Source organism: Narcine bancroftii, chromosome 3 (assembly GCF_036971445.1).
Source record: "Narcine bancroftii isolate sNarBan1 chromosome 3, sNarBan1.hap1, whole genome shotgun sequence".
Classification (NCBI taxonomy): domain Eukaryota; kingdom Metazoa; phylum Chordata; class Chondrichthyes; order Torpediniformes; family Narcinidae; genus Narcine; species Narcine bancroftii.
Genome location: NC_091471.1, coordinates 43746305 through 43768849, shown reverse-complemented (window position 1 = coordinate 43768849; position 22545 = coordinate 43746305). Strand labels below are relative to the sequence as shown.

Below are 22545 nucleotides of genomic sequence, written 5' to 3'. Positions count from 1 at the left end.
CCTAATAGAAGATCTTTGTTTAAAGTCACAAGCTGCCAGGAACAGTGATGGATGCAGATGGAATAGCAGCGTTTAAGAGTCTTCTAGATGGAAGAGTGAATATACAGGGAATATGAGGGTACGTGTAATTGCAAGCAGCAGTTTTAGTTTAATTAGGTTATCACGTTCAGCGCAGATATGTAGGTAGAAAGGCCTGTTTCTGTGATGCGCTGCTCAAGTCCGAAACATCGGTTATGTATTTTCTACCTTTGCTATATAAAGGACACTGCTTGACCTCTTGAGTTTCTCCAGCATTCTGTTTTTTACTTCAACCATGGTGTCTACAGATTTTCGTGTTTTACTTATATCTGGTATGTTAATGTTTTTTGGTAATGATGGCCAGAATCAATGAATGACATTGTTTTTATAATGGTTGACGTTGTTGATATGGAATTAATTTGTTAACAGGTTTCAGAAGCTTCAGCTTGAATCTTCCACGCTGCAGGAAAAAATCTTTCACCTCGACATTGTTGTCACACAGCAACATCGAAATCTGCACAGCGTTATAAATACAGTGAGTTGCAGGACGTGAAGTTAATTTGGAGGATAAGTTTTTTTCCTTTATACAAAATATTAATTTCTTCAGTCAAAATTGAAAGAAACCACTACTGATATCTTGTTCTGCAGGCTCTGTTAATTACTATATCTCACACTGAGGTAGTGAGCCAATCTATGTTTTGCTTGATCCTCAGTGATTGCTGACCTCAATTTGGTTGTCATTGGAGATGAGTTGGATAGACTTCTATAGAGTAAGGGAATTAAGGGACATGTGGAAAAGGCAGGTAGGTGGAGATGAGCCTGTCATTAGATCAGCCATGATCTCATTAAATGATCGAGCAGACTCAACGAGCCAGATGACCTACACTTGCTCCTATTTCTTATGTTCTTATGAATTCCTTGGCTTCCTGCCAAAAATAAGCAAACACATTCATAAATTTGGATGGCTAAGGTATCAAAGGATGCTGGGATATGCGCATAGATCCTGGAATGTCTGTGTCAGGGAGGCTTGGAAAAGGGAACCACCTGCAAGTTATGCTGAAGCAGACTTCAGAATTGGTTGAATGTTGTCTTCCTCTAAAGAGTCCTAAAGATGGTTTAAGCCAGTAATTGACCAGGAAAGATCCAAACATCGCATCCAGATTTGCAGGTTGCCGTTCACCCCACTGGGAAAATCCAAACATGGCATTCAGAGTTGCAGGTTGTCATTCACCCCACTGATCATATCTGGATCCCTCTTTACATTTTCTGTCATGGAAATTGCACGGCAGAATTTCCTGTTTTCAGATTCAGATTTCAGATTTATTCTCAAAGCACATACATGACATACAACCGTGAGATTCCTTTTACCTGCAGGCGCAGCAGAATTACCAAAATATAAACTGTACACAGGGAAAACATGTAAACAAAAGAACTTTAAGCAGATAACAAATGTAAACAAACTGACTATGCAATACAGAGAGAACAAAAGTAAATCAATAAAGTGCACAAGTAAGAGTCTTAAATGAGTCTCTGCTTAAGTTTGTCATTGAAGAGCCTGATGGTGGCAGGGTAGCAGCTGTTCCTGAACCTGGTGGTTTGTGTAATATTTTATTTTTCAAGGAAGTTGGTTCAGAGAGCACTTTAAAAATGTAATGCTATGCAGTCTACATAAGACGACATCCAAACTCCTATTATCCAATGACTGACATATGCAAAATATCAAGTTTAGCTGCTTTATGAATGGTAATAATATCCTATTGAGTACTGGACGCTTATCAAATGTTGAAAGTCTCTAATAACAGGATGTTATTTGTGGACCAATTGACTCATAGATGGTTGGGAAAAGCAGTAAATTGGTCAGAAGCCACAACCTGACCCAACACTCACTTCACAGAAAATTGCCTAAATTGTTAACATGACAATTTTCTCCACAATACTTGGTCTTTCGAGTATTTTCCTTAATGTAGACAGTAGACAGGACCTTGCCTAGTTGCTTGACAGACTGGATGAGTTGAATGGATGCCTCTTGATTCTAACATTAAAACAGATATTCCAATTAACCAGGAATTCTTAAACCTATGTTAACCAATTGTGACCATCAGATATACTCCAGAATTTGATTTATCAGAATGAGAATCAGAATTTATTGTTATGAACATGCCACAAAATTTGTTGTTTTGCGGCAGTATCACAATGCAAACATTTATATAAACCATCTTACAAAATCACTGACTGTTCTTTAAGAACATGACTATAATATGAACTTTAAGGCCATCCTCAGCTGTTAGTTAAATCAGTGTCTACTTCAACTGCCTGTCTCATAATACTTTTGGTTTAATTTCTCTTCACAGATTGAAAACCTAAAAATGAAGTTGGAAAAACAGGATCAAATCATATTGAAACTGAATGAACAAGTAGGCATACTTGAAGCACAGGTATGTATTTACCTTTTAAAAGGTACTGTATAATTCAATAGAACTAAAACATTAATTGAAGCTCATTGTCATTTTGACCAGGAAGACAGAGAGTGAACAGAAAGGCTGTAACTTTTATCATCTCTCCATTTTTGTAATTACAACAAAAAAAAGTTAACATGCTCAGCTAATGTCTCTGACACAGAGAAGGATAATTCCTCAGAAGAGAACCAGATTGCTCCTGTCTATGCAAAATGTGCCTGATTTGCCCAATACAACAGAAAAGGTCACTCAGCCCTTTTAGATCCATGCTGGTTCCTGACAGAGGAAGCCCATTTTCTGCTCTTCTTATTTCACTGTAATCCTGTAACCTCTTCACCCATTAGTGCCCCTTTTAGCCATTTGTCTAAAGTTTAGGATGTGGAAGGAAACTGGATCAACCTGGATGTGGGGGAACAACATGTAGGCCCTATACAGATGGTAGCCAAGATCAGAACTATACCCAAGACCCCGTGAGACAGCAGCACTTACTGTTGCAGTACCGAGCTGCACAGAGGCCTGTATTTCCAGCCAATTTTTGATTTTACTTCCAATTTCTATCATCCACAATGTTGACTTCTTGGATTATTTCTTTCCCACTCTTTTTCAGACTCAACTTAAAAGAACATTTAAAATCAAAGAATGCAATCCCTCTATTTTTAGCGGTTGATCATCTAACGATGAAGACATGAGAGTTAACTTTCTCTTTGAAGTGGCTTTTTATTCCCTTTTAGATTTTGTTTGCTTTGAATTTAGTAAGGAATATGTGATGAGGAGACGAGGAATCAACACTGATTTTGATGCTATTTAGAAAACAACATTTGACTGAAGTGAAGATTGTTTTTGAAAGTTTTTCGTAAATTAAGAACAGATTTTGTGACGAAGGTCATCCAGGACTTGAAATGCCTTTCTACTTGTGCACAAGGAATCATCATAATATTTTGTGCTACAGGGAATGAACGACTGACAGCATTACGATTCTATGAAACATGGTTGTTTTACCCTAATTCTTCCGAAAGGTGAAATCAGACCAATGTTGTGACATTCAGAGAGCCTATGCTTAATGTAATATAATTCACCCCATGACACGAAAGGAAGGCTGCAGTTGGCACATGGTCTGTCAATAGGATATGCGCATTGACTTTCTGGAAAGCACCCTGCATGGAGTAATTCCATACCATATATTTATTGTTATCTATGATTCAGACAGACATTGATGACATTTCCAGTTGATTTGATATTGTGAATATACTCTTCTTCGAATTAAGAACCTTGTTTATCAGTTTTGAGCCCATTTACAGCACCATGAGTTGGTTGGTAATCAAATTAAATTTTGAATGGGAAAACCTCATTTTACTTGGTTGGTTTGCAAGTTTCCAATGCAGGAATCAATTTCGGTTTCTCATTATAAGCAATTTTGTAAGGTGTCATTGGCAAAAATAATTTTCCTTCGTCATCCCAAAAGCTTCAACATAGATTATGTTGAAGTTGGCTCTTTACCAAGCTCTGAATTATGAATGTCTGAGACGACCTCCTTTCTGGTTTAATTTGCTGCAAACAGATTTTATTGTTATTAAAAAATTAAAAGCTGCAGATGCACCACAGCTCAGGCAATGTTGGAAGATGCAGACAGCTAATGTTTCCGGTCAGTGAAAGGGTCTGATGTATGGTCCTCAAAATCTACCTCTCTCTCCACAGATGCTATCTAACACGTCAAAATATTTTTTTGATTTTGTTCTTTGTCTTTTTTAAACCTCAGTCTCCTACTGGTGACTGTATATTGAACAGTGGCTTTGTGATAATCTTTCTGGAAACACATTTTCTTCTCAGTATATTGAAAAATAGAACTGGTTCCTTCATAAAAATGTGAGTCAACACTTCTAACTGTACTTTTATTAAACAGAATAATCTGCTGAAATACAAAGTCAATGTTGGTTCTGAAAAACAAAAGGAAAATAACTCACCTGCATCCACTGCCAGGTAAGGATTTCCTGAGCATTATTATGTTGTATTTAAATCAGTTCTGCCAGTTTGTTTACATTTTATAATAAAACTTTAGACATACAGGATGGTAACAGGCCACTTCAGCCCATGAGCCCATGCCGCCTTATTACACCTCATTGACTTACACCCTAGTACGTTTTGAAGGATGGGAAGGACGATCTACCAGGGAGAAGTCATGGTGGTCAAGTCTCTGGCCCTTTGGCTCAGAAGAAAAAGGGGAGAAGAGGAGAGCAATAATGATTTGGGATTTGATAGTTAGGGGAAAAGATAGGAAGTTCTGTGAACAAGATTGAGACTTCTGGTTGGGAACTTACTGCTGAGGTGCCAGGGTCAGGAATGTCCCAGAGTGAATCCACAGCATTCTCAAGAGGGAGAGTGATGTTGTGGTCCATGTTGGTACCAAGGATATGAAACAAAGAACAATACAGCCCAGTACAGGCCTTCAGCCCTCAATGTTATGCTGACCCATATTTTCCTTCCTTAAAAAAATACTAAACCCTCCCTACCCCATAATCCTCTATTTTATGTGTCTGATCATGTGTCTGTCTAAGAGTTTCTTAAATGTCCCTAATGTTTCAACCTCCACTATCATCTCCTGCAAAGCATTCCAGGCACCCACAACACTCTGTTAAAAAATAAATTACCCCTGATCTCTCCCCTAAACTTCCCACCCTTAACTTTGTACATATGTCCTCTGGTGTTTGCTGATCCTGCCCTGAGAAACAGGTACTGGCTGTCCACCTTATCTTATAATCTTATAGACTTCTATCAACTTTCTTCTCAACCTACTATGCTCCAAAGAGAGAAGTCCCAGCTCTGCTAACTATGCCACATAAGACTTGTTTCCCAATCCAGGCAACATCCTGGTAAATCTCCTCTGCACCCTCTCCATAGCTTCCACATCCTTCCTATAATGAAGTGACCAGAACTGAAAACAAAAATTTGTAGAGTTGTATCATGATCTCTCTACTAATGAATTCAAGCCCCCATTAATGAATCCCAGCATCTGATAGGCTTTTTTAACTATCCTATTAACCTGTGCAGTGACCTTGAGGGATGTATGGATTTGCATCCCAAGGTCCCTCTGTTCACCCACACTCTTAAATAACCGACCATTAACCCTGTACTCAGCCTTCTGGTTTGTCCTTCCAAAATGCATCTCACACTTATCCAGATTGAAATCATCTGCCACTTTTCTGCCCAACTCTTCATCCTGTCTATATCCTCTTGTAACCTTCGACAGCCTTCATCTCGATCCATATCTCCTCCAACCTTCGTGTCATCCGCAAACTTACTGAACCATCCTTCTGCCTCTTCATCAAAAAATTTAAGTATTACAAAGAGCAGGGTCCAGAGCAGGGTCCCTGTGGCACTCCACTAGTCACTGACCTCCAGGCAGAATACTTTCCTTTCTCTACTACTCTCTGCTTTCTTCCTTCAAGCCAATTATTTATCCATGCAGTCAATTTTCAACTGATCCCATGAGTCATGACTTTCTGGATGAGTCTCTCATAGGGGACCTTGTCAAATGGCTTGCTAAAATTAATGTAGACCTCATCTACTGCCCTATCTTCATCAATTTATTTTTGTTACCTCTTCAAAAAACTCAATTAGACTTGTGAGGCATGACCTTCCCTTCACCAAGCCACACTTTCTATCCTTGAGTAGTCTGTACTTCTCCAAATGCACATATATCCTATCCTTAAGCATCCTCTCCATTAGTTTAGACACCACTAACGTAATATTTACTTGTCTATAATTTCCAGGATTCTCCCTACAACCTTTTCTAAATAAGAGGATTACATTTGCCACTCTCCAATCCTCTAGCCCCTACACTGGACAGGAAGAGGGATGAGGTCTTGAAAAGGGAATACAGGGAGTTAGGAAGGAAGCTAAAAAGCAGGGCTTCAAGGATTGTAATCTCTGGATTATGCCTGTGCCACATACAAGTGAGGGCAGAAATAGGAATTTATGGCAGATGACTGCATGGCTGAAGAAATGGAAAAAGGGGCAGATGTTCATTGGGATTTCTTCTGGATAAGGATTCTACAAAAAAAAATGGGTTGCACCTGAATGGGAAGGGAACTAATATCCTGGCAGGCAGGTTTGCTCGAGCTGTTAGGGAGAGTTTAAACTAATTTGGCAGTGGGATGAAAATCAAAATGAGAGGGCAGTGAATAGGGCAGAAGGTATACAAATTGACCCACTGTTTAGTGAGATTGTGAAGAATGATAGATAGTCAAAAGGGAAAAATTGCAAGCATAAGTTTAAGGATTTAACTTGGAAATAAAATTGAAAATGATGAATACATCACCGAAGGTCTTGTATTTAAATGGACGCAATATAAGAAATAAGGTTGATGATCAAGTAACGCAACTGGAAGTTGGCAGATATGAAATTAAGGCCAAAAAGAAGTCATGGCTGAAGGAAGACCACAGGTGGGAACTAAATATGTGTGGATATACATTATATCCAAAGGTCAGGAAGGTAGAGAGAGGGGTTGGGATGGTTCTGCTGGTTAAACAATTAATTAAATCTTTGGAGAGATGACACATTGCATCAGAAGGTAGAAAAGACAGAGAATCCATGTTGGTAGAATTAAGAAACTGTAAGGGTAAAACTACCCGGATGGGAGTTATAAACTGGCCTCCAAACAGTAGCCAGGATGTGGCAGGAAATCTACAGATGGAGAAAGAGAAGGCAGGCAAAAAGGGCAATGTTACTTTAGTCATGGGGGATTTCAATTTTATTGGGAAAACTAGGTTTGTGCTGGATCCCAAGAGAAGGAATTTATTGAAAGCTTTCAGGATGGCTTTTTAGAACAGCTTGTGGGTGAGCTAACCAGGGAAATGGCAATTCTGTATTGGGTAAAGTGTAATGAATCGGAATTGGTAAGAGAGCTGAAGGTAAGGGGGTCCTGAAGAGGCATTGACCATGCGTTAAGAGTTAAGGGGCAAAAGTTTAGAAGTAACATGAGAGGGAACTTCTTGACTCAGAGAGTGGTGGCAGTGTGGAATGAGCTTCTGGGAGAAGTAGTGGCGGCAGGGTCAATTTTGTCATTTAAGGAAAAATTGGATAGCTATATGGATGGGAGAGGAATGGAGGGTTATGGGCAGGGTGCAGGTAGGGACCAGAGGAGAGTACTTAGTTCTGTGCAAACTAGAAGGGCCAAAATGGCCTGTTTCTGTGCTGTTATTGTTATATGGTTATAATATGAGAGAATACAGTTTCAGAGCAAGAAACTTAAACCAGAGGTGTCTGTATACCAGTGGAATGAAGGGGACTACAGAGGTATGAGAGATGAGCTGGCTACTGCTGATCGGAAAGGTGCACTAGCAAGGAGGATGGCAGAGCAGCAAAGGCTGGAGTTTCTGTGAGCAATAAGGAAGGTGCATGACTGTTATATTGCAAAAAAGAAATGTTTGAATGAAAAAAATGACATAACTGTGGTGACAAGAAAAGTCAAAACCAAAGTTAAGAAGTTAAGAAAGTTATTAGGAAAGAAAAGATGGACTTTGAAAGGAAACTAGCGAATAATATCAAAAAGGATCTTAAGAGCTGTTTTAAGTATATTAAGAGTCAAACAAAGTGAGAGTAGATAGAGGACTGATCATAAATAATGCTGGATAAATTATAATGGGAGTCAAGGACATGGCAGAGGAACGAAGTTAGTATGTTGCATAAATCTTCACTGTAGAAGAGATTAGCAGTATACTAGGCTTTCAAGGCTGTCAAGGAAGAGAGATGAGTGCCATCACGATCACCAGTGAGAACGGGCTTGGGAAGCTGAATGGTCTAAGGGTGGATAAATCTCCCTGACCAGATGGAATACACCCGTGGGTTCCGAAAGAAGTTGCCATAGATATTGTGGAGGCATTGGTAATGATCTTCCAAGAATCAATAGATTCCGGCATGGTTCCAGAGGAATGAAAAATTACAAAGATTACTCCACTATTTAAAAAGGGAGGAAAGCAGTAGAAAGGAAATTATGTACCTGTTAGCCTTACATTGGTCGTTGGCAAGGTGTACCTTGAGATGCATGATGAGGTAGGCCAAAGTCCGCATGGTTTCCTTCAAGAAAATCTTGCCTGATAAGCCTACTGCAATCTTTTGAGGAAACCACAAGCAGGTTAGAAAAAGGAGATGCAGTGGATGTTTTAAATTTGGTATTTTAAAAGCCCTTTGACAAGGTGCCACACATAAGGCTACTTAACAAGATGAGAGTCTATGGAATTACAGGAAAGATACTAGCTTGAGTAGCACATTGGTTTATCAGCAGGAAACAGAGAGTGGGAAGAAAGGGATCCTATTCAGGTTGGTTACTGGTTACCAGTGGTGTTCTGCAGGGTTTGGTGTCAGGGACAATTGTTTTTACATTGTTTGTTAATTATTTGGATTATAGAATAAATGGGATTGTGGCCAAGTTTGTAGATGATACAAAGATTGCTAGAGAGGCAGATAGTGAGGAGAAAATCTAGAGGCTGCAGAGAGACTTAGACAAAATCAATAGGTGCAGGAGAAGGGCATTTGGCCCTTCAAGCCAACACCACCATTCACCATGATCATGGCTGATGATCCACAATAAGTAGCCCATTCCTGCCTTCTTTCCATTTCCTTTGACTCCCCTATCTTTAAGAGCTCTATCAAACTCTTTCTTGAAAGTATCCAGAGAATTGGCCTCCACTGCCTTCTGAGGTAGAGAATTCCATAGATCCACAACTCTCTGGGTGAAATAAAGCGAAAGTGAATCCTAAGGGTTTTTACAGTATGTGAACAGTAAAAGAAGGGTTAAGGATAGAGTAGGTCCACTGGATGATGCAACCAGAGAACTATGTAAGGAACAATATGAGATGGGAGAGATTTTAACCAATTTTTTCTCGTCTATATTCTCGAGGGAAAGGGACATTGGGCTATATGGGATGTGAGGCAAAGGGCTTAGTTATGGAGAGGATAGGGATTAGTAAAGTGAGGGTTTTGGAGCTCTTAGGGTCAATAAAGGTGGATATGTCTCCTGGTCCTGATGAGATTTTTCCCAGGACTTTAGCGGAAGTCAGGGAGCAAATAGCGGGGGCACTGATAATGATTTTTCCAAGATCACTGGAGGAAGGTGTGGTACTGTGGGATTGGAGCATTGTGAATGTAGTTCCATTGTTTAAAAAAGACATTAGGTGTAGGCTAAGTAATCAGCCAGTAAGTGTGACTTCGGTGGTGGGGAATATTATGGAGTGAATGAAGGTAGGGTAGTTGACGTGATCTATTTGGATTTTAGTAAGGCTTTTTATAAGGTTCTGCATGGAAGGCTCAGAAGTGGCTTGGTGGTGAGGAATGTTATGGAGTGAATGAAGGTAGGGTAGTTGACGTGATCTATCTGGATTTTAGAAAGGCTTTTTATAAGGTTCTGCATGGAAGGCTCAGAAGTGGCTTGGTGGTGGGGAATGTTATGGAGTGAATGAAGGTAGGGTAGTTGACGTGATCTATCTGGATTTTAGTAAGGCTTTTTATAAGGTTCTACATGGAAGGCTCAGAAGTGGCTTGGTGGTGGGGAATGTTATGGAGTGAATGAAGGTAGGGTAGTTGACGTGATCTATTTGGATTTTAGTAAGGCTTTTTATAAGGTTCTGCATGGAAGGCTCAGAAGTGGCTTGGTGGTGGGGAATGTTATGGAGTGAATGAAGGTAGGGTAGTTGACGTAATCTATTTGGATTTTAGTAAGGCTTTTTATAAGGTTCTGCATGGAAGGCTCAGAAGTGGCTTGGAGATAGACAGCAGAGAATCATGGTGGACAAGTGTATGTCAGGTTGGAAGCCTGTAACAAGTGGGGTGCCTCAGGGATCGGTGCTGGGTCCTTTATTGTTTATCATTTACATCAATGATTTAGAGGAGGATGTGGTTAACTGGGTAAGCAAATATGCGGATGGTACATCATGCGGATGATACAATAGGGGGAGCAGTGGATTGTGAGGAAGTTTTTCTTGGATTACCAAAGGATTTGGTGTGTTTGGAAGAGTGGGCTGAAAGGTGACAGTTGGAATTCAATGTAGACAAGTGTGAGGAGCTGCATTTCAGTAAAAATAACAAGAATAGGACATATACATTTAAGGGGAGAGCATTGAGGCACACAGATGAGCAGAGGGACCTGGGGGTTATGGTACAGAGTTCATTGAAGGTGGTTAAGAAGGCATATGGTATGCTGGCCTTCATAAATCATAGTATAGAGTATAGGAGCTGGGAAGTGATGCTGCGGCTGTTTAAGGCATTGGTGAGGCCAGGTTTGGAATACTGTGCTCAGTTCTGGTCTCCAAATTATAGAAAGGATATAAATAAGGTGGACAGGGTGCAGAGAAGATTTACAAGGATGTTGCCTGGCTTACAGCATCTGGATTACAGGAAGAGATTAAGGAGACTGGGATTTTATTCATTGGAGCATAGACGACTGAGTGGGGACTTGATAGAGGTATTTAAAATTATGAAAGGAATAGATAGACTAGACATAAACAGACTCTTTCCCCTGAGGGCAGGGGAGGATGGAACAAGAGGGCATGAGTTAAGGGTAAGGGGGAAAAACTTTAGGAGAAATATTACAGGATGCTTTTTCACTCTGAGAGTGGTGGCAAAATAGAATGATCTTCCAAAAGAGATAGTTGCGGCAGGATCCCTTCTGTCATTTAAGAGAAGGTTGATGTGTACATGGAGGTGAGGGAGTTGGAGTGTTATGGGCGGAGAGCGTGAGGGTTGAGCTAGTGGAGTTGTTCAAGTGAACCGGTACGGACTTGAAGGGCCGACATGGCCTGTCTCCATGCTGTAAATGGTTATATGGTTATTATTATAATGTTTTTCCTCAACTCCGTTCTAAATAGTCTATCTCTTATTATTAAATTTTGGCCTCTGGTTCTGGACTCCCCCAACATCAGGAACATCTTTACTGCTTCTAGCGTGTCCAAACCCTTCATAATATTATATTGTTCATCAGATCCCCTCGCATCCTTCTAAATTCCAGTTTATTCAAGCCCAGTTGCTCCAATCTTTCAACATATGACAGTCCTGCCATCCCGGGAATTAAGCCCGTTAAAATATGCTGTATTCCCTCAATAACAAGAATGTTCTTCCTCAAACTTGAAGTCCAAAAGTGCACACAATACTCCAGGTGTGGTCTCACCAGAGCCCTGTAATACTGCAGAAGGACATCTCCTCCTATACTCAACTCCCCTTGTTATGAGGGCCAACAGGCCATTAGCTTTCTTCACTGCCTGCTGTTCCTGAATGTTTACTTTCAGTGACTGATGAACAAGGACACAGATCTTGTTGTACTTCCCCTTTTCCTAACTTGACACCATTCAGAATGTAATCTGCCTTCCTAGTCTTTCCACCAAAGTGGATAACCTCACATTTATCCTCACATAAATCAGAAGAATGGGCAAAAAACTGGCAAATGATATACAATGTTAGGATAATGCACTTTGGTAGAAGGAATAAAAGGGCAGATTATTATTGGAATGCAGAGAAAGTTCAAAATTGGAGGTGGAAAGGGACTTGGGAGTCTTTGTGCAGGATATCTTAAAGGTTAACCTCCAGGTTGAGTCAGTGCTGAAGAAGGCAAACACTATGTTGGCATTCATATCTGCAGAAATATGGTATAAGAGCAGGGATGTGACTTTGAGGCTTTATAAGACACTGGTGTAGCCTCACTTAGAGAACATGGGACAGTTTTGGGCTCTTTATTTAAGGAAGGATGATTTGGAGAGGGTTCAGAGAAGATTCACAAGAATGATTCCTGCATATGAGGAACATTTTATGTATCTTGGATTGTAATCCTTGGAGTTCAGAAGAATGAATGGGGGCATCATAGAAGCATTTTAAATGTTGAAAGGCCTGGGCAAGGTAGATGTGACAAAGTTGTTTCCCATGGTAGGGGAGTCAAGGACAAGAGGGAACAACTTTAGGATTGAAGGGTATCTATTTAAAACAGTGATGCAAAGGAATTATTTTAGCCAGAGAGAGGTGAACCTCTGGAATTTGCCACCATGGGTGGCTGTGGAGGCCAGGTCTGGGTGTATTTAAGGCAGAGATTGACAGGTATCTGAATAGTCAGGGTATCAAAGATTATGTGAAGGAGGCACAGAAGTGGAGCTGAGCAGGAGAATGGATCAGCTCATGATGGAATGCCACAGTGGACTCAATGGGCTAAATGGCCAACTTCTGCTCCTATATCTTATGATCCTATGGTTTAAATACATTGGATGGATACATGGATAGGATGGGTTTAGAATGGTATGGGCCAAGCTCAGGCAGGTCAGGCGGATGAGGGTGGAGCATTTTCATCAGCTTGAGCAAAGTTGGCTAAAGATCTGTTCCATGCTGTCTGACTCTCTGAGTCCATGTCAATGGATTCCATGAGACTTTAAGGGAGGCAACTTTACCAAAGATTTTGAATTGATTTGATCAAAATAAATGAAAGGAATGAAAACAAAATTCATGTGATTGGAAGCAATACCAGATTTTTGCATCAAGAAGCACACAGTCTTTCACGTAAATTACTTTTTACATAAATGCCATTCTTCTCTTGCTCTTTTTTTTGTAGTTCCCGACCTCACCTCAAAGCTACTTTTGAATCAAGGAGAAGCAACACCCCTTACCAAATGTTGATGAAGTGGAAAAAGACAAAAGCCTAATCATGGATTAGCTGTTGCTTTATTGCAGTGCATTTACCACAGAGGCATCCGTGCCTCTGCACACATCTGCCCGCCAGCTTCTCAGGGGCCAGCTAATTTAGAAATTGCCAGAGGATGGTGGAAAGTCACGTTTGTCGGACATGGGACATGCACACCAAAATTAAAGAGCTTGGTGGTTTTTGAAATACAATATCTGTCAAGAAATGAAATGACATCGGAGAAAAATATTGAGCAAAGCATTGAGATAATCAAATGAAAATGACTCAGAACCACAGGACAACAATTTTCTCATAATTTTTATACAAGTGGAGCTCTGGAAATGGCTTCACTGCAGTGAGCATTTAAAATGTCTGAACATTACGCCACACATTGCTGTACAGAAACTCTTCATGAAACTGTTCTGCAGGAAGGGTACATGGATTAAATCTGTGTTCTTCTTAATTATGAACAAAAATAATGAGCTGCATCAGGTGTGTACAGACTAAAGTGCTGACCTTAAATAAATCTATTTAACTGGCCTCACTGTTGTGCTTTAGGATCAAGGAATATGGGGAGAAAGCCGAAAGAGGGTGCTCATCGGATGTTGAACAGGTTTGAAGGGTCCCAGTGCCTATGTTTCTAAATTTTATTCTTCATTCAAAATATTATCTTGAGTGTTAAAAAGCAGGCAGGTGGGACTAGTGTGGATGGGACATTCTAAGATGATGTGGGCAGTTTGAGCTAAAGGTTTGTTTCCATGGTATGTAACTCTGTGTTCAGCTGGTAAGTTGTTGACGTAGCAGGAGTGCACAAGTTCAAGGAGCAGAAGCAGGCCATTAGGCCCATCGAGTCTGCTCCATGACTCTACACTAAGCTGAATTATGCTCACTCCCAGTTCCAGTTTCTAGCCTTTTCCCTATATCCCTTGATACCCTTACTAATGAGGTACTTATCCATTTCCTATTTAAATACTCCCAGTGATCTGGGCTCCACTGTTTTGTGCGGCAGTGAGTTCCACAGATCCACGACCCTCTGATGAAAGAAGTTCTACCTCCTCCCCGTTTTAATTGGATAACTTCTAATTTTAAGATTATGACCCTTTGTCCTCGATTCACCCATCAAGGGAAATACCTTATCACTCTATCAAAACCTTTCAATATTTGAAATGCCTCTATGAGATCTCCCCTCCCCATTCTCCTATACTCCAACAAATACAACCAAAGATCTGACAAACTCTCCCCATACGCCAGCCCCTGCATTTCAGAAATCATCCTAGTAAATCTCCTCTGCACCCTCTCCAGCAACATCACATCTTTTCTAATATAGGTGCCCCAAAGCTGTACATAGTACTTTAGGGGTCTCACCATTGCCCCATAGAGTCTCATTAATACCTTTTGAAATGAATGATAGCATAGCATTCGCCTTCTTCACAACCAATCCCACCTGGATATTAACTTTTAAATTACTCTGCACAAGGACTCCCAGGTCTCTTTGCACTTCTGAGGACTGAATTTTCTCCCCATCCAAATAGTACTCAGCTATCCTTCAGCTGGATGGATCTAACAGTGCAGACATCACTTCCTCAACTGAAATCACTTGACTAAGATCATTTCTCTCAGTGCTAGATGTGGGATTAAGTCGCTGAGCTCAAACAAAGAGAGATGAAGGACCGGAGCTGTTTCAGGGAAGCGGCCCCAAAAATGCACATGCAAACAGAGAGGAGTACACGAGCTCAGTGATTGGCTATATCAACAAGTACATTGAGAATGTCACCAAGATCAAATGTTTCACAACCAGAGCTCACCAAACACTATGGTTGGATGCAGAGGTTCAGGCCCTTCTTAGAGCTCGTGATGCTGCCTTCAGAACTGGGGGCAGGATGGCACTGAGATTAGCTGAACTCTCCCATGCAATCTGGAAGGCAAAGTAGAAGTACACACAGAAGATCTACAGACAGCTGTGCAACATCAGCAATACAAGGCGCATGTGGCAAGGGATCAACACCATAACATAAAGTTAACAAGTCAACCTTGCGAGATAAGGACAATGCCGCCAACCTTCTAGACAGACTGAACATCTTCTATGCATGGTTTGATGAGAAGAACAGGATGATGCCAAAGAAAATTCTGGTCCCACTGATGAACAGACCCCTGCATAGCAGCAGTCAAGGTGAGGATAACCCTATCCAAACCCTACTGCCCTGTGGCACTGACCTCACCATTATGAAATGGTGATGGAACACATCAAAGAACACCTCCCAGAGACACTGGACCCATTTCAATTCACCTGCAGAAGGAACTATTCCACAGATGATGCTGTGGTCTTGTCATCTCACTCCATCCTGACCCACCTCAAGAACGATGCTTCATACGCCAGTCTACTATTCATTGACGAGGTCGGCATTAAATCCGATCATTCCCCAGAGGTTGATGTAGAAGCTGTCCTCACTGAGACTCAATGCCCCTCTCTGGAATTTGGACTTTCTAATGGAAAGACCACAGTCTGTCTGGGTCAGTAACAGAACGTCAAGCACCATCTCGCTGAGTACTGCCGCACCTCAAGGCCATGTGCTTCACCCACTGCATCGCCAGGTCCAGCTCCAATAGTGTTATCAAGTTTGGAGCTGACACAGCAGTCGTCAGCCTCATCAGCAACAACGATGAGTTGCACTACAGAGAAGAGGTGGAAAATCTCATGAAATCATGTGAGGTAACAAGCTGAGTCTCAACGTGGACAAAACAAAGGAGATGATCTTGGACTTTAGGAGGATCAGGAATGACAGCCCTCCACTACTCATTAACAATTCTAAAGCAGAGAGAGTAGAGAACACTGAGTTTCTTGGAGTTTCTTGTAACTTAACTAGTCAACTTCTATACAAGCTCTATTGAGAGCATCCTGGCCAGCTGCCAGCTGCCAGCTCCCTGCAGGTACGGTTGAGGGTTATAAAACCACCAGACTGTCTGTGACTGCTTGTGCCTGTCTATATTCCTGCCTGCCTACTGCAGGGGGCAACCCACTATACCTGCAGGGAGGAAACCTGGGAGGCTGGCTCCTCCTACTCTCTGGCATTCACCAGCCCCATATAAAGGCTCACGCCAGCCTTTGTGTAGGTAGTACAGCACATGGAGCCAGAAGGGATACTGAACCTTGTGTGCAAATTTTAAGCGAATTAAAGCCTGTAGTACACCCTTCATAGTTTGAGCTTGTTTGTTCGCACTGTAGCGCATCACAGGTTGCTGCATAGAAATGGATGGGAGGTCAATCCACAGGACCATTAAAGTGCCAGAGAGGATCACTGGAGTCTCCCTCCCTCTCCCCCCCCCCCAACCATTGACACAATCTACCGGAAAAGGGCATGCAAAATCATTGAGAGCTCCTTCCACCCTGCACACAGCATCTTTCAGCTGTGTGATGCAGGAATATTAGAGCCAGCACCACCAGGCTGAGGAACAACTTCTTCCCATGGGCAGTGAGAATGGTGAACGACCAAAGGACCTGCTCACACTACCATCCAAGGCTCTCAGATTCATGAAGCAATATTTATTTATTTATGTGTGTGGAGGAAATACTTGTCCTGCATATGTACTGTGCGTTATGTCTGGTTGTGTGCCTGCAAGTTTTGCACTGAGGTTCAGAGAATGTGTTTTGTGAGGTTGTACTTGTACAATCAGATGACAATAAACATGCCTTGACTTGACTTGAAGTTCTTCATAAGCTAGGCATCATCTACGATGAAAGAAAGAAGTTAACATTTCAGGTTGGTTTCCAATCAGAACACCAAAAAGTTGGAGAGAATTCAAAGGAGGTTCACATGGATGATTCTGGGAATGAAACTTTTATCATATTGACCTCTACCTTTTGGAATTTGGAAGAAAGAAGGGGCATCTCACTGAAACATGGCAAATACTGAAAGGCATTGACAGAGTACCAATAGAAAGGTTATTTCCCATGTTGGGAGAGTTTAGGGCAAGAGGGCAAAACATCAGAATTGAAGGGCATCCACTTAGATCAGAGATGCAGAGGAATTTCTTCAGCCAGAAGGTAGTAAATCTGTGGAATTTGTGGCCACAGGTGGTTGTGGAGGCCACACCATTGGTTGTACTTAAGACAGAGATTGATAGATTCTTGATTAGTCAGGGCATCAAAGGTTATGAGCAGTGAGGCTGTGTGGAAAAATGGATCAGCTCATGATTGAGGCAGACCTGATGAGATGAAGAGTATATTTCTGCTCCTATGTCTTATGGTTCTATGGTATTTTGGACATCTGTTAGCCCCATGCTTTGTATCTCCCCTTCCCCTTTCTCCTTTCCTCTAGCTCTCTCTTTCTCTTTCCCTCAGTCCCCTTTCCTCCAGCTCCTCATTCACAGAGCCACCCCCTCCCTTGATCAAATTCTCACCTTTCCTCTCCTGTCCTCCTATCCACATCCCACATGTCCCATGATCACCTTTAGTCTCTTGGTCTGTGCTCCTCCCCCCTGCTGTGTTTTTTTTCCCTTCTCCCCCAGCCTTTTTATTTAGGTGCCTGTCTGCTTTTTGCTCTCAGCTTGAAGGGCTCAAGCCTGAAATATTGGTTATATATCTTTACCTCCTATGGATGCTGCGAGACCTGATGAATTCTTCCAGCATTTGTTTGTTTTTACTTCAAATGTTTTTGAAATGTTTGCAGCAATTTCCTGACAAAATTCTGCCTCCTGGGTAGTTAGATAAGCACATCCTCTTGGTGATTCACCATGGTGCGAGCACCATTTTCCCACTGCATATCGTGGAAAAGGTGCTATTAAAATGCACAGCGCCCATTCATTACTTCCCAGCAGAATGTGGATCATTAGGTTGCCATCCATCCAGGTGATTCCACAAAAATATATCAGGCTGAAAGTAATAAATCAAGCAAACCAAACAACCATTCTCAACCTATTTTGGCTATGACCCCCTTTGGACTCTGCTCAAACTTTTTGGGTCCCCTTCCCTGTGAAACAGTGAAATTTAGTTCATTCCTTCTGTACTTCCCAACGACTACATAAAAACATTAAAAAAATTATGATTTAAGTCTGTGCCCCTCTTAAATGTGTTGTGATTCTTAGGATGTTGAGAATGGTTGATTTACATTGTCTTGCTGAGACATAATTTTTCCGTTTTATAAATCCATCAGCTGCTGTAATATATGAAAAGCCTAATTGCCAGCATAAATCAATGAGCTTTGGTTCTCTGTTCACAGCTGCCTCCGTCTGTGGCTGAATCTGTCATACCAGCAAGATTCAGCAGTGAGACCTCCATGTAGAGACCAATAAGCTGTTATTTTCCTCTCCATTCCAGCCTCCACCCTCCCACCCTCCCCCCCCCCCCCACCACTCCCAGCCTGTCTGCCTCTCACTCAGAACCAGCAGGATGAATATTGACCCCAGTGGGCAGCGAGTGAATGAGCTAGCAGATGCAAACGCAGCTCACAGCTGCTGGTCATCAATATACAAGTCATGTTTGAAGTAAAAACACAATGCTGGAGAAACTCAACAGGTCAAGCAGCATCCTTTATCTTCTTTGGCTTGGCTTCGCGGACGAAGATTTATGGAGGGGGTAAATGTCCACGTCAGCTGCAGGCTTGTTTGTGGCTGACAAGTCCGATGCGGGACAGGCAGACACGGTTGCAGCGGCTGCAGGGGAAAATTGGTTGGTTGGGGTTGGGTGTTGGGTTTTTCCTCCTTTGCCTTTTGTCAGTGAGGTGGGCTCTGCGGTCTTCTTCAAAGGAGGTTGCTGCCCGCCAAACTGTGAGGCGCCAAGATGCACGGTTTGAGGCGATATCAGCCCACTGGCGGTGCTCAATGTGGCAGGCACCAAGAGATTTCTTTAGGCAGTCCTTGTACCTTTTCTTTGGTGCACCTCTGTCACGGTGGCCAGTGGAGAGCTCGCCATATAACACGATCTTGGGAAGGCGATGGTCCTCCATTCTGGAGACGTGACCCACCCAGCGCAGCTGGATCTTCAGCAGCGTGGACTCGATGCTGTCGACCTCTGCCATCTCGAGTACTTCGACGTTAGGGATGAAAGCGCTCCAATGGATGTTGAGGATGGAGCGGAGACAACGCTGGTGGAAGCGTTCTAGGAGCCGTAGGTGATGCCGGTAGAGGACCCATGATTCGGAGCCGAACAGGAGTGTGGGTATGACAACGGCTCTGTATACGCTTATCTTTGTGAGGTTTTTCAGTTGGTTGTTTTTCCAGACTCTTTTGTGTAGTCTTCCAAAGGCGCTATTTGCCTTGGCAAGTCTGTTGTCTATCTCATTGTCGATCCTTGCATCTGATGAAATGGTGCAGCCAAGATAGGTAAACTGGTTGACCGTTTTGAGTTTTGTGTGCCCGATGGGGATGTGGGGGGGCTGGTAGTCATGGTGGGGAGCTGGCTGATGGAGGACCTCAGTTTTCTTCAGGCTGACTTCCAGGCCAAACACTTTGGCAGTTTCCGCAAAGCAGGACGTCAAGCGCTGAAGAGCTGGCTCTGAATGGGCAACTAAAGCGGCATCGTCTGCAAAGAGTAGTTCACGGACAAGTTTCTCTTGTGTCTTGGTGTGAGCTTGCAGGCGCCTCAGATTGAAGAGACTGCCATCCGTGCGGTACTGGATGTAAACAGCGTCTTCATTGTTGGGGTCTTTCATGGCTTGGTTCAGCATCATGCTGAAGAAGATTGAAAAGAGGGTTGGTGCCAGAACACAGCCTTGCTTCACGCCATTGTTAATGGAGAAGGGTTCAGAGAGCTCATTGCTGTATCTGACCCGACCTTGTTGGTTTTCGTGCAGTTGGATAATCATGTTGAGGAACTTTGGGGGATATCCGATGCGCTCTAGTATTTGCCAAAGCCCTTTCCTGCTCACGGTGTCGAAGGCTTTGGTGAGGTCAACAAAGGTGATGTAGAGTCCTTTGTTTTGTTCTCTGCACTTTTCTTGGAGCTGTCTGAGGGCAAAGACCATGTCAGTAGTTCCTCTGTTTGCGCGAAAGCCGCACTGTGATTCTGGGAGAATATTCTCGGCGACACTAGGTATTATTCTATTTAGTAGAATCCTAGTGAAGATTTTGCCTGCAATGGAGAGCAGCGTGATTCCCCTGTAGTTTGAGCAGTCTGATTTCTCGCCTTTGTTTTTGTACAGGGTGATGATGGTGGCATCACGAAGGTCCTGAGGCAGTTTTCCTTGGTCCCAACAAAGCTTGAAAAACTCATGCAGTTTGGCATGCAAAGATAAAGATACATAACCAATGTTTTAGGTTTGAGCCCTTCATCAAGGTATGGACAAAATATCGGCAGGCATCCGAACAAAATGGTGGGGGAAAGGGGCAAGGGGAACAACACGTTTCCATGGGCAGGATGGGTAATAGGTGGACAATGGAGGGAGGGCACACCAGCAAACAAGGGGTTCTGTGAATGGAGAAGAGGGTGGAGAGCTGGAGGAAAGAAGACTGATGGATGGAAAAGAAAGAGGAAGTACAGGTAGGCTAGCAGAAACCAGAGAATGTTAGACATCCAGTTGGAGAGTGGCGAGATTGAAAATTAGATGTTACTCCTACAATTTATGGGTGGCTTTGGTTTGATGTACATGAAGCCACGGACAGACATTACAGTGCGGGAGTGGCGTGCAGAACTGAAATGCTTGGCCACATGGCGATCCCTGTTACCGATGTGGACAGAGCGAAAGGGTTCAATGATGTGATCTCCCAGTCTGAATCCAGTCTCTCCAATGTAGAAAAAGCCACAACAGGAGCACCGGATGCAGTAGATGACTCCCGTGAATACACAAATGAAGTGTCGCATCACTTGGAAGGACCTGTCTGAATACTGGTTCGAAGGGAGCCATTCTGAGAAATATTCCTTTAAGCAATGTGAAATAAAGAATATTCTTCTCAATGAGATAGAGGTGTAGAAGTACAGTGAAACAGGCCCTCTCCAGGGAACCTGAAGGGATAGATGGGGATAGATTTGCTAGCTGCTGCAGGCATCTTCTGCTGGGTATGAATTGGGCATTGAAGTGTGCCTTCTTTTAAGCACACACTACCCAAGCTGCAACAATCAAGGGCTGGGTTGAACCGAGCAGAGCTGGGAGTGCATTGCTGTTCACCAAGTTGGTGAAACTGGCTTGGAGTTGCTTTCCTGTTACCTTCTTGCTCTTCTGCTACCACTATTTCTGTCATCTGTAAGTGTTCAGTTCCGTTTTTGAAACAGTTTCAGATGATGAACAGTTCTCAGGAACTGAGCCTTTCATAACCTAGGGGCATCCCAAAAATGTCTGTACAAATGTAGATTGGAAACCTGTTAATAAGGAATACCCAATTGTGAGTTTCATTAGTGGAAGCATGGAGGATATGAGCAGGGAAGTCCTGCTGAACATGGTCAAACATGGGACTGGTCATCACATTACAGGAAGTATATGAAGACATTAGAAATTGATTTTTTATAAACAGTTTAAAGGGTTCTGAGATGAGGGATGGCTGTTAGAAATAGAAGCCAGAGAAGTTGTGATTTTTTCTTTAAAGAAAAGACTGAGAGAAGATTTAATAGAAGTGCAGAAAATGATGAGACATCATGCCAAAATGGATACTTGGACATTGTTCCTTTGGTGGAGGGGTTGAGGAATAGAGGTCAGAAGCATAAAAAGAAAAGGATCAAAAGTGACACAAGGTAAAGCTCATTAATATATTGCGTAGTTGACATCTGGAACACACTGTTTGCAGATGAGATCATAAGACATAGGAGCGGAATTAGGCCCATTGAGTTCGTACTGTCGTTCCATTAAAGCTGATTTACTATTGAGGTACAGGAAGTCCCATTGTGATCTTTAAGAGAGGAATAGATAAACATGTGATGAGGAAAAAATAAATCTACAGATAGAAAGTCAACAGGTGGGACTTGTGAGTTGCTGTGGTTGAGAGCAGGTCTGACTATGATGTGCCAATTGGCTCACATTGATGCTGTAACCATTCTGTAATTCTATGATAAGTGAACGTCACAGCACATAATAGCCTGAATACACCTGGGATTGTATGATCTCGGAAGCTAACCGGGCACAGGACTGGCCAATACTTGGAGGGGAGGCCACCTAGGAACACCATGTTTCTGTGAGGGGCAATTGACAAGATGGTAACCCTCTGTCTGCCTTACGGTAGAAAAAAGGTAAAGAATTTCACATATGTTACATTCTAAATGTTGTATTATGTGACAATAAGGAAACCTTTACCCTTTACCTTTACAACCCAATTTTGTATTTTGTTGTGATCCCTGATACAGAATTAAGGGAAAACCTTTCTGATGCATCAAAAATGGGTGAAATAAAATTTCTCGGCAATATTTGAATTTTAGAGTAGAATCTGAAAATCCCAGTGTCAATACTAGATTTTTTTCAAGCGTCACAATTTAACCTCAGTGACGGAATTCATTGTTTTTGT

At 42.3% G+C, this 22545-nt stretch overlaps 1 protein-coding gene across 2 annotated transcripts in view; it reads left to right on the top strand.

Annotated features, from left to right (window-relative positions):
• Window positions 1-13662, top strand: part of LOC138757125 (coiled-coil domain-containing protein 68-like) — a 71558-nt gene extending 57896 nt beyond the window's left edge. For both annotated transcript variants that reach the window (XM_069923932.1, XM_069923931.1), the window contains exons 8-11: window positions 448-553; window positions 2370-2453; window positions 4375-4451; window positions 13054-13662. In XM_069923932.1, coding sequence (XP_069780033.1) covers window positions 448-553; window positions 2370-2453; window positions 4375-4451; window positions 13054-13144 — 358 coding nt within the window. In that variant the 3' untranslated portion in view covers window positions 13145-13662. The remainder of the gene's footprint in view (window positions 1-447; window positions 554-2369; window positions 2454-4374; window positions 4452-13053) is intronic.
• The last annotated feature ends 8883 nt before the right edge of the window (window positions 13663-22545 follow it).